Below are 13278 nucleotides of genomic sequence, written 5' to 3'. Positions count from 1 at the left end.
CCATGAAGGTACGTTTTGTATGCAGGGCCGGACTGGGAACCAAAACCGGCTCTGGCCAAGTGCTTGCTGAACTGAGCTTTTAAGCATAGGATTTGCTAGTTCCATCTACGCTGAGCTGAAAAATCGCTGAAAAATCGCAAGCTATTTTCTATTCCAGATGCATTATAACCGATTTGAAAAGGTAAAATACCTTACAAGTTAACATCGAATTAATAAAGCCTCTTGCACATTGTTTGCTTTTACTAGAGCTCATCAAGTTGGACCATCCAGCTTGGATACCATTTTCTTGTTACCACTTATTGTTTTAATTGGAGGTGGGTCTTGGGCTCTCCAGTCACCAAGCAGATCAGATATCTTTGCGCCTTTAGTAGCTTTTGGAAAGTCCCTTTCTGTTGCCATTTATTATAAGTCGAGTTGGTACAAGGCATAGATTTTCTTCATGCCGTCAAAAATACACCTTTAGGCTGGTGTACATGACGTCCTATGTGACACACTGATGGCCCTTCTATTTAGTGTTGATGTGATAACCAAATATAAAGGTTTGGTGCTTGGTCTGTATAGTGATTTTTATTTGTGTTTTTTTTTTGTAATCCGAGATTGTCAAATGAACTACCTAAGGCACCTAAAAGGAGCAGACTGCATTCTTAGAAAATACTTTGTATCCCACACGTGTATTTATTTTAGATTTTAGGAGTATACAAATAGATTAAGAGGATTTTTTTTATGTTTAGTATTTATTCAATTACACTGCGTAGTATGAAACCATGCTTAAAGTATGTAAAGCATTACATTCGTTTGTTGCCACAGTAAAATGAAGACAAGCGATAATGGGACCCGATGGTGTGTTAAAATTATTTAGAACAGAGGGTGGGCAGTGAAGGAACATTTGAGCATGAATGTATTCTATAGCAATCCCTGTGGATTGCTACCAGGCATTTATAGTTGACGGGTAGCCAGACTTCTTTCCTCTCCCTTTTAAATTGGGCCCTGTGAATTGGGCTGGGATACTCCAGATATGGCCTCATAAAATTGCACCGAAACTCGAAGGCATTGAAAATGTAACATACATTACATATGGAAGTTGTAGGATTGGTTATCCTGCTCCAGATAAGGCCATGTGCACTTTCGGTGTTAACACGTTCTCCCTTTTCTGCTGGCTCGTCTTTCTCTGCTCCCCCAGTATTGTATTCCTGCTTATCCCCCAATATCACCATTCCAAAATGCTCAAGCATGAGGGGAGCTTGCACTGCCCCCCGCTCCCCTGCTGTGACACTGCTGAATGTGAAGGAAGCTTGCACTGACTGCTGCGTTCTGTTCTGAAAGTGACTTTTGCCGTGCCTGGTTTGTATGCCAGTTAAGCTTTTGATGTTCTGGAACCACCCAGTCTTGGTAAAAAACTTTTTCACCATACAATACGTTATTATTGGCTTGGTCGATGCTTGTTATACTGGAGTGAAGCAGATGCTGGCTGAGAACATTGACTGGCGAGTGGCATATTCCATTAAGCATTCAGGAATACAACCAGGAAGCCCTGTTTTAACTAATTTTTTATTTCAGAATTCTAGATGACCACTTTAAGTAGATTTATGGTGGTGAGTGACATAAATGCTATGATTCCATAGCTTTGAAAGATTTTCAGAATTTGAGGTGTTGTAATTTAAGAGTAGTTGGCGAGGTGTGATTGTGAGACTGCTTTATTCGTCTTGAGAGAAAACTCTGTTCCCTTCAACTGTTCTGTAAAGGTAGGTGCAAGAGCCTTCTTAGCCTTGGAGTTTTTGCTGAACCGTGCTTATTTAAGATTCGCTTTTGTTAAACTGTTAACTTGCTCTATTGTTGCAGTTCTGGGACATCCCAGCTAAACTGCCTGGGATTCATACAGGACAAAATCACCGTATGTGCCACGAACGACTCCTATCAGATCACGAGAGAGCGTGTGACCCAGGCGGACGAAGACTCCCGCAGCAGAAGCACGAAAGTCATCAAACCGGGAGGGCCCTCTATAGGTATGGATGCTGGTGCCATTTTATGCTAATGGTGTATATTTTTTTATGTCTTTAATTACATGTTTATCAATGAGCTGTGATCGAAAGCAACACTAGTCGTGGGTTTGCCGAGTATTTCGGCGAGGGTTTAGAAGACGGAAGTTTCCATTTTTGTCAAGTAGTTCAAGGTCATCATAAGATTATAAATTACCACCAGAATTCTTTAACTTCAATCTCGTAATAAGTGCAAGTTCGTTTCTCATAAAAATATGTAACATAATCTCTCTCGAATTGCAACTAATGCTGTTGCTCTTGTCCCTCGAACAACTACAGTCCATCCCAGTAGTGTTGCCATCGCTGTGCGCATCCATTTTCAAGTCTGTATTTTCTTATTGTCCGGTATTATATAGCTAAACCGTCCCTTACTTCCAAGTGCTTTGCAATTTATGGTACCCACATATCTTGAGTTTGGTGAGTAGAACAGGCAGGTGACATGTATACAGAGTACTCTGTCAGTTGTATGAGGCTTTCACATGAAGACTGTATAGTTTGTGTAAAATCCTAGAGAATACGCATATTTTTCCATTTTATTACACTAAACATGAATTGTACGCTGAGATGGTAAATTTAGAGGAATTCATTTCTGTTGGCACACAAAGTAGAACTGAAAAGTAAAAACATGTAGATTTTCATATTCCCTAGAACAACTGTTTCTAATTCTCCCCTAAAGACCTACTTGGCTGTGGTATTTCAGAATGGAGTCTCTATTTTTATTTCTTTAGAACATCGACTGGTATTCTCTCATAGAAGCAATGAGCTCTGCACAAGCAGTCACCCCATTCTCCTAAAACAGCAGTGTCTTAAACGATCATACAGGACTGATTATTAAATCCAGATGTAGCCTGCCTGGTCGTCCCCTTAATTTGCACTGCAAGTGTAAACTTGCTGTGGCCTCCCTCCCTCCCACTTACACTTTACTTCATCGCTCCCCAGGCCCGCTCAGCTCCCCCTCCCCCTCCCCATCTTTGCTACGTTTCAGGCACTGGGTAGCTGCAGTCCCGTGTAACCTGAAGAGCCACTTTCTGTGCACAAGGTTACTGCAGCACACATCTATTATGCATGAAGATTTGGGTTCCAAAGGTATAGCTGGAGACCCTGCTGCACATGTGCAATGTGAAGCTGAAAGCGTTTCAAACTCCAGTGTGTTCGTCACTTACAGGGACATTTTAACTGTTGAACATCACATCTCTTGACTACTATTTAATTTCTGAGATGCAGGATATTTCTCGAGTGCAGTTTACGTTTTACAAAACTTACTGCAAAAGTTAAAAAATGCAAACGGTGTCTAATTTTAAAGTACTAACACTTTGTAAATTGACCCCACAAAATAAATTTACAGATTGAAATCCTAATATTTTTATTTGATTAGGTAAGCGAGTACATATCCGTAAACCAGTGCAAAGTGTTCCAGATGCAGTGCCTGAAAGGAAAAGGTCGGCTCCTATTAACCCTGCAAACACACTACGAAAGACTGGCACAAACAGCAGCATTGCTCAGCGGCCTTATAGGGACAGGGTGATTCATTTACTGGCACTGAAGACCTACAAGAAGCCAGAGCTACTTATTCGCTTACAGAAAGATGGTGTTAATCAAAAAGACAAGAATTCCCTTGGAGCAGTCCTGCTACAGGTGAGGACAGCCAGACCTGTTGCCTCATTGCACCTTCCCGTTTCTTTATTAACGTATTGTCAAGGACGTGCATTTTTAAACATATAGAATTTACCAGCTGCGTGTGTATTTGTATATACGTTTATTAGTCTTCGTTTGGGTGGGGGTTGGGGTATTAATATTTCCTTCTATGTATCTGTTATAAGGCCAGTAGCTTGTGATCACAAGCAGAGTTGAAAGATTCCGAGTCAATGCAGATTGTCTGACTATAATAAGGTCGAACTGTGCTGGGAATGGCCACTTTTCTTGGACTTGAGCCATTTTGAACTGGTATGTCTTCAACTTCTGCTTTGGGCTGCTGCTTCACGTTGACATTTTTTCCCTAGATATCGTACTGTTGTCCTATTAGAAGCACCAAGATAGTTGCTTGCTGCCCAGTACACCCTCTACAGTAATTAGGAGGGAGGATGGACTTTGAAAGTCATGTTTACATTGTATTTTCAGCAAAACAGAATAGTTGTCCCACTGCTATGCTTGCTGCATCTTATCTAATTAACCTTTAGGTTAATTTTTCTTTTCACGTATTATATTTTAGGTAATGGGGACAGAATTTGTGTAGCCAGTTTAGATTTTTAGATATGGACTAACATGCTTTCAAGTATGTGACCTTGTTGAAGGCAAACAATGGTTTTGCAGTGTAATTTTTTTCTGTATTTTTTTTCTTCCATTTACGATGAGAGAGAGAGAGAGAGAGAGAATGTTGGGCACACTAAGTCATGGTCGACACCCAAAAGAAGCATCCGTCCCTCAAGGAGCTGGGCATGTCCTGTAGCGAGGACGAATTGGACAGTAACAAGGACACCAAACTTACATGGGAAAGAGATGTTGACACTAAAGGAGTCCATGTCGAAAGGAGAGTGCATAGGAATCAGACCAGAAAAAGCAGCAGAATTTAACGAAGTAGCCTAAAGTCTCCGACTCCAAGTCCTTGAAGACTCCCTCAACCCCAAAACACTTGACTGTGGAAGGATGGCAACCAGAAGAACACCCCTTCAACACAAAGAGGCGTCCGATAGAGGACAAAGGAAAAGAAGTCTAAGGCCAAAGATCTGCAGTCTCCAAGAAGGAAGGCTCTGCCAATACAGGACACCTAACTACTGGTGCTCGGGGTCAAGCAAAAGGAGCGCAAGCTGGATTCTGAAATGGTGGTGCTCTTTCAAAGGAAAAGATTTCAACAAATTCCTCCAGGGATTTTGGATACTAGCAAAACCCTTGAAACTGAGAAGAGAGGACTCTGAGAAGCCAGAGAAGGAACCACCATCAACAACTGAGCCTCGCGTAGAAAAGCAGGAGTTCTTAGACTTTGAAGAAACAAGACATTGCTGTCCTCAAGGGACAAAAGAGGAGAGCAACAAGACGTGGTCTGGAAATGCCTCAACACCAGCTCCCAGAGTAGGACATGAACACCTATAGCTTGAGCTTCTCCACAATATGACCTGGCTATCAACAGGTCGCTCATAGATACAGGAGCAGACACCTACTCAGTACAATTTGATGAGGAAAAAGAGAGTTCCTGTTAGACACATTGTTCTCACAAAAGAGGAGCTTATGTCTGCCCATATTAGTGAGCCACCTCAACCAGAGAATAGAGTACTTTTGGGAGCCAGTCTCGTCAACAGTTATTGCCCCATGTGTTGAGAAACACAAGCACTCCTGACGAGATCCCATCTACATCAATAGGAATGCGGCTGCAGAGTTGAGCATTGTGGCCATAGCAAGGAAGAGGGTAACACTCACATCAATAGAGCCCCTAACAGATGGGGGGAGTAAACAAATAGAGCTAATGGGGAGGAAGATGTAGTTGACAATTCTCCACTGATATGCTGCACGTTTGTCGAAATCTGTCCTCAACCACCTGGGCCATCAGCAGTGGGACAAGATAGAGGGCCTCATGCAGCATCTCCCAGAGGAGAATAAGAAAAAAGCCAAGATAGTGAGACAGGAAGGGAAGACGTTCCCAAACACCATTCTAAGGTCTGCCCTTGATGCAGCAGAAAAAGCCAGCAGGCAAATGTTAACTGGAACAATGCTCCAAAGACACACCCTTCTTAGAAGTCTTGAGTTTCAATTCATTCATTCAGTACATGTCTCATGCATTCATAGGGGGACACTGTTTTAGGCTCTGTAGTGCATGAGGCACCGCAGCAATTTAAAGACCGCAAACTGTGAAGGTAATGGGAGCATTGCAGTTCGATGGGTCCTTCAAATAGGAAAGCATTGCCAGCCACAAGACTACCAAGCAAACGGGTTTCCAACATGGGCCAGCCTGTAAACAACCAGGCTTTAGTCCAGCAATTACAACACAGGCTGCGACCCTCCGAGACCTCCCTCTCAAGGGAGAGTAAGAGTGAGACGCCAGAGCCCTAGGAGAGTGGGGACCAGTGAACATGTGGCCCCCATGAGCCACACAACAACACAGAACACCAGTGGACCGAAGAATAGCGAGGATTCCTTCAAGAATGGGGGGGGGGGTCAGTCGCTTTGGAAAAATGGATATTAATTGCAATAAAACATGGATGCTGCATCAAAGTAGTCAACGCACCCCCCTCCACTCCCACCAATGGAGAGATCACACTCTGAGGTATGACAACTACATTAGGAGATAAAGAGCTCATCAAAAATGAAAAAGCCACAGAGTCTGAACTGAGGAACAGTACAAGCCTACCCAATACCCAGTAGAATCGAGGCTTTAACAGATCAAGCTCACCTATACTAGAAGGGGCAATCCTGATGAGACAGTAATGAAGCTATTGGGAATAACTGACTCTTGCATCCGCTCATGCATAAAGCCTAACTACAAATGCTCCCTTTTCAGGAATGGTTGAATAACAAATGGTCACAAACCACTGGGAGTTGGGAAGATCTAGTGGTTGTCAGAGTTTCAGAAGGATGCATCCCACACAGAATGGCGAGTGCAAATGGGAAAACTAAATCTGGAGCCTAAGGAGCCCAGAAGCAATAGTGAAACACTCCAAGATACTAGAACTCAAAGACTGTTCCTTGCATTGAAAGACTTCCAAGTATAAATAATGGACAAGACAGTGCTCATCCAAATGGACAACATAATCACTGTTTTACCTCAACAAGTGGGGGGAGGGATGATATCTTACTTTCTGTTGAAACTAGCACAAGACTTGGATTGTATGAATGGTGGATTTATATATAAACTTTGCTGATGAATACTGAATGTGCAAACTGTACATTGTAATCGCCCATGTTTTCTTCCTAGTCTCACTCATAATTTTTGCGGACCGTTACTTGAAATGTATGAAACAAACTACAAAGATGTGAAAAAAAACGAAACTAGTGCAAGACTTATGGCAATGAGCGATTCTGAGTAGGACAACACTGGTGACAATATACCTACCAGGCATTGAAAACATCAAAGCAGACAGACGAAGCAGAACTGCAACCCGTCCCACAATTGGGAGCTAACTCAAGAAACTCTAGAACAGGTGTTCTACAGCTGGGGTACCCCAGACATAGATCTGTTCGCAAACCCCGAGAAGGCAAAGTGCCAAGACTTCACGTGCCCTATCGATAAACTGGTGAGAAGCATCTGCGTATGTCTTTCCACCAATCCCACTGTTACCAATCGCAATAGACAAATTCAGACACTATGACAGACCTTTATCCTAATAGCTCCACAGTGGGGCAGATGGACCTGATTCTCAGACCCAGTAAAACTTTGACAGTTAAAAAGGATATGTTTTCAGCAATGCAGGACTAGCTCACAATGCAAGGAGTACTGATCTGTCACCCAGAACCGGCCAGACTCAGCCTAGCAGCCAAGATCTTGAGTACCTAGAGTTCGATAATCCTATGCCTTTCACACACAATAATGGAAATTCTCAAGGAGTCAAAGTACACAAGTGCAACAACAAGTAGAATAGATATAGCCACTAGTGCAAAGAAGACCTCGTAGATAACAGGATATCTAAGACACATGCGGGATAGCAGCCTAACCTATGCATTACCCGAGACCCACTTGGCTGCCATTTTCACATAAATCAGAGGACTCACAGGTAACACCCTCTTTCCCCTACCGGCATTAAATATTCGTCGATGGAGCAAAAAAAGGTAGCCCCACCAAGAGTAGCCCCCACACCAAAGTGAAATTTAAATACCATGCTCACCCAACTGATGAAGAAGCCATTTGAACCCTTGCACAAGTGAGAGAATTTCTGACATTGAAGACAGCCTTTCTAGTGGCCATTACTTCTGTATCTAGTCAATAAACTACTAGCACTCATCATCCTAAAACCTTGCAGATTAATAAAGGCAGGATTGTAATGAGGGCCAACCCCCAGTTCTTCCCTGAGTTGTGGATACTTCCATGTTAGCCAAGCTGTACAGTTCCCATCCTTCTTCCAAAAGTCAGACGCATGCTCAGAGATCCTTGCATATGCTTGACATTCAGAGGGCTGTTGTATACCACCTCCAAGAAACAAACACTAAGAATGGGGAGCCAAATCTTTGCATTCTTTGCTTTGGCAAGCAAAGAAACACCCAGTGATGAAGGGAACCATGACACGTTCGATAGTGCAGAAATCCAAACAAGCTATGACAGAGCAAGAGGACATCACACGCAACAAGGGCACACCCCACAAGTAGGATGGGATAAAGTGTGTCCTTGGGTGTATTAGTATGTAGAGCAGCAGAAATGTTGAAAACGAAACTGTCGACGGAAAAAATAACTAGTGTGGTTAGTGAGATTTTGTATCCTGGCCCTTCAGCTTCAGAGCCTTGGTAAGGCTTTGACAAACACTCTGGGCTATATCACGGACGGAGCATTGGTTAATGCCACTTGTTAGTTGACCCATCTCAAAGCCCCTTATGCCTGCTCCAGTTATTCACCCTTCTTGACTCTGCTGGGTGAAGCCTGCACCATGTTTATTTTTGATGTTGGGTGTAAAGTTGACCCATGTGCCTTCCTTACCCCCCAACGCTAGAGAATCGAGGCATATGGATGCACTTGTCCGGTGTGTTCAGTTCTTCTCCTCTTTGGCTTTGAGATCTGGAAGTACGGTCGACGTGTTGGACAGGTACACTAGTGTCCTCAGGAATATGCCGAGCAAAATCTTGCCTGAAGATTTAAAACATATATATATATATATATATATATATATATATATATATATATATATATATATATATATATATATATATATATATATATATATATATATATATATATATAAAATTTTTAAGTCCTTCATTTCTCACAAACCGCTCATGACAGACATGATTTTGCTAAAGACACTTTGCGTACCTGGCTGGACACCACTGACAGCATAGGTCATACTCTTGGGCACTGGTTGTGTATTTTTAAAAGGGTTCTTTTGTGCATCGCTGTGTTGAGTTGAAAAAGAAGTGTTATGTCGCACTGTACATGTGATTCACCTGTGCTTGGTGCCCTTTCAACAAGCACCCAGTAGTAACTCCCACGCCACTTGACCGGTTTGTAATCTGGTGTGCCGCCTTGGAGCCCACGCCCATGCTGCTCACTTCATTTCAGGATTATTTTGGCCTGGTGACTGCTTCCTGTCCTTATTTGGCCTCGTGCCTCAATGCTGCACCCAAGGAACGCTCTTGCCTCAGTGCTTACTCATGTACAATGATTTTGCACAACTGTCCTTTTGAATTTTTCCATTGTTTTGCTCGCTACTCTCTACTCTCTACCTTCTACATTGTGCTGCTGTACCGGTTTAGTACGAAGAATATTTACAGTGTAGGTGTTATCTTCATTGATTTTTATATACTTTCATGCACGTTATTCGTTTTTAAATTATAATTTTAAATGGGGTAAATTAAATATGGCCAACGTTTGTGTCTATTTTGAAAATAAAATTAACAAATGAATCCTGCGCTTTGCACTAAAGAGAATTCCAAAGTATTCGTTTGCATTTCAGGTTTTCCCTCTTAAGTATTGATTCTGGTCATAGAGAGTACAGGGCCTTGAATGACATGTTCTCTCTTTTAAGATGACTTAATTGCATTTTCTCTGCCGCCCGTCACATCTGTTCTTTGGAGAAATAAAATTGTAACGTGAAAGATGCACAGCTTTGCTTAGCCACGAGGAGCCGAGAAAGGTTTCTACTTCAGTACTGCTAACTCAACACTGCATCCGGGGTCTATTTATAGCTCCTGCGGCAGGCTGATCATTTCAACCAACATTAATGTACCTCCTTTTTGGGCAGTGTTAAACCTTGAATGCCTTCCTTGCAAGTCAGCGTTCACTGACAAGTGACCCACTCTTTAAGCAGTCTTTCTCTCCAGTTATTTCTTAATATCGTGTCTGAAATTAGACTGAATACGCTGTATTTAAATGCGTTTGTAGCAGCGTTTGAAAGACCTGCTATTTTAAAACGTACACTGCATTTCTGATCGCAAAAAATGTGCGTTGATCCGATTTGTGAATTCTAGATTTGCATGCATCAGATCATTTTATACAGGGCCTGATCCACAAAAATGTAGGAAATTGTTAGTTTGCGTTCATTTGACTTATTTTTTTATTCCAAACAATTTCCTAGGATTACGCATGCAAGTTAAGATTGTCATGTCAGTGTGTGGCTCAATTTAAGTTGATTGTCTGTGGGTTTCATCCACAGGCAACCCCCCCCCCCTAAGTATACAAATGCCTCTACTCATGACATTTTGGAATGTTTGACTTAACCCTCCCTGAAAAAGCACTTATGCCTTTTACAGCCAGGTTTTACATGTATTTCCAGGATAGGGAAACCCACCTGCAAAATGAGTGTGTGCACGGACTGCTTTTTGCTTCGCCACCCACTTTTCTCTAAGTAACCCAGAGTCCTCTGGCTCCAGGATTACAGTATTTACCACTGTAGAAATATCTTGGTGCACCTAACTTCTTCGTACACAAAGCCACGTTGATTACACTGCTAAGATTGTATTTGCTAATGTTGAGCTAGGCTTATTTAAACTTCAATTTGGATATTTTCATAGCCAAATTTTAAAGTTTGTAGCCAACTGTAATTATAACTTAATTTTGCATTTGTAGCTATTGCCATATATTAGTATGTAAAAAACTGCTAATGCACATAACCTCCATATAATGATTTAACACACACACACGTACAGTGGTGCTAGCCAACCCATTTTGATCCTTCATCACTTAATTTGTTTTCAAATAGTTTTCCCATTTACATAGTGGCTCTATAGCTACCCAACTTTCCAGACTAGAATCAAATCCCCGATCAAGTCCTCGCTGGTGCACAAAGCTATCTTTAGTGCCGCAACACCTGTGCATATTGTGAGGATTGGGGTATGGTTTATCCATGTATGATTCACGATTGCTCTAGATTGTTTCCTCCAAGCTTCGGCTATTAATGTATAGGAAACTTCATAATATTCCTATTTGATGCAATAGGCCTGACTTTAGTTTCCAAATTAAGGTCTTTCTTTTACATTCATTTGACATTCAAATACGAGTGCTCAGTACCCTGAAGCTTTATTTAATCCAATTCTTCCAAACTCCTAAGGTCAATATCCGTTCTCTTGAATAGCCTTACAGCCTTCTTGCATTTCCCTTATATCAGTACTTTTTGATAAAAGCTGAGGAATCTGCATATAGAAGTTTAAGTATTCCCCAGGAGTTAAACTGGATCTAGAAACTTATCAGCAGTAGTACCTATGTTTGCAAGAAAATGGAGCCTTGTGGTTCGGCACTGACTATGTTCTGGAAAGGACGTGCAGGGCCTAGTTAGGGGCCATTCCTGCACGTTGATGTCCGTTCCTTTCTTTCCGCTCCATCAGACCTGGATCTGGAGCTCATCCTTGAGACCTTTAACTTGATATTTCCAGTTTCTAAAGTGAGCATGAGATGTCGCCTTCTAAAACAACCAGTTTCAATCCCTATAGGGCTGTCGCAAACAAATGTCTGTGACAGATTCCCCCATTAGGTGAGTCTGTGGTCGAGCCATGACTCCAAGGCCTACGGAGACTGTGTGCTGAAGAACCCGAAGGCCACAAGGGATGTGAGGCGAAACACTACTTTTCCAAGCAGAAGACCACTCTGTGACTGAACCGTTTCAAGTCTCACATTCTGGGTCTAAGGTTCGCTCTCGGTCCTGTTCCCGGAGTCACCGAATCAGCTCCAGAGATGGGTGTTCGTCACACTCCAAGTCTTCAGGGAAGCGTAGGAAGGATAAGAAGGTGAAGCTGGTTCTGCTCCCTTTCACTGTTCACATTTGCCTGTCTGGGAGCAGCACCATCCTTCTCGAGCTTGCTCCTGAAGATTTGCCTGTCTGGGAGCAGCACCATCCTTCTCGAGCTTGCTCCTGAAGTCAGCTGATTTCGAAGCTGATCCTGCACCTGATTTAGGCACCGCATGAGTTTCTGTGGCCTTCAGCCTTACCACATCATTATTTTGGAGTTTTATATAGCGCAAACTAGACCCAAGAAATCTGGTATCAGAGCGCTCTACATGCTCACCAGTTTCAATAAAGACAGTCACAGTAATTTTTGTTTGGCAGGGGAAAATTAAGTGATTTGCCCAGAATCACAGGATGTTGAGCGTTGTTCCTGAGACTCAAACCCGGTTCCCCAGCTTCATCAAATCAAAGAGCTCCGTCTTTGGATCCTTGCGGTCTTCCTCTGGCGATCCTTAAGGCCCCTAGGAGCTGAAAGGTCGTCCACCTGGGATCCTACTGGCAGGTTTGCCCTCAGAGGCAGCTGGACCCTCCACATTTATCTTGCCTCCAGCTGTTGTTCCGACTCCATTGCTAGTGCCACAACAAATGCCGACCCAAGACATGTGGACGCTGACATTGCTGCCTGGTGAAGACTCAGATTGTCCTTTCTGACGTGGGTTCATTCCTAACCGTCTCGGCTGAATCCTCCAGACACGCTGTTTTCCCCACTAAAATTACTCCAGGCTCATCAACATTCTCTCCATTACCTTTTTGAGAGTGACTTGGATAATGGGTGTAACCCATGTGATGAGCTCACCCAGCAGCCTGCCAATTGTTACGAGGATATACAGGAAGCTAGTGGCTTCTATGCCTCCTTGTAAACTGCTTTTTTTCTTCCCTTCACCAAGCCACAGGTGTATATGCTTCCTACGCCATGGTGATGGGTAGGGCAGCGAAAGATCTTTACCTCCAACTCATCACCATCGAGGTTACAACCAATGTCTTGATGGAAGTCCTCCATCTATGGCAAACATCTGCAGAGCCCCTTCTTCCCTTTAACCGCATCGCTGCTGCGGCGATTTTTGCGCTGTGCGCCATTTTTTAAATTACCGCGATACATGACGAGCTCAGCTCGTCATCAGCACACGCCACCCGTGGGTGATGAAGAGCTGAGCTCGTCATCAGCATCGAAGGGGTTAACGAGGCACTAATAGATACATTGTTGGGGGCTTTAAACTCCCCCCCTCCACACTTAGCCCCAGCAATAGATGTGTTGCCAGGTGTCTTCACCCTGCCTCTGGCGACCAGACTTTTCTTTTGCAGCACCCCTTGCCAGATAGCCTAGTGGTGTAGGCTTCCAGCAGCTGCTCTGTTACAAACACTTTTTCCACCACTCCCTCGCTAGGGAAATC

The 13278-nt window shown here is 43.0% G+C and overlaps 1 protein-coding gene across 2 annotated transcripts in view; it reads left to right on the top strand.

Annotated features, from left to right (window-relative positions):
• Positions 1-13278, top strand: part of ELL2 (elongation factor for RNA polymerase II 2) — a 293745-nt gene that overhangs the window by 155962 nt on the left and 124505 nt on the right. For both annotated transcript variants that reach the window (XM_086960927.1, XM_086960928.1), the window contains 2 exons: positions 1840-2003; positions 3412-3671. In XM_086960927.1, coding sequence (XP_086817053.1) covers positions 1840-2003; positions 3412-3671 — 424 coding nt within the window. The remainder of the gene's footprint in view (positions 1-1839; positions 2004-3411; positions 3672-13278) is intronic.

Source organism: Lissotriton vulgaris, chromosome 3_1, assembly GCF_964263255.1.
Source record: "Lissotriton vulgaris chromosome 3_1, aLisVul1.2, whole genome shotgun sequence".
Lineage (NCBI taxonomy): Eukaryota > Metazoa > Chordata > Amphibia > Caudata > Salamandridae > Lissotriton > Lissotriton vulgaris.
The sequence above is the reverse complement of the archived record's forward strand: the minus strand, read 5'-3'. Positions and strand labels throughout refer to the sequence as shown.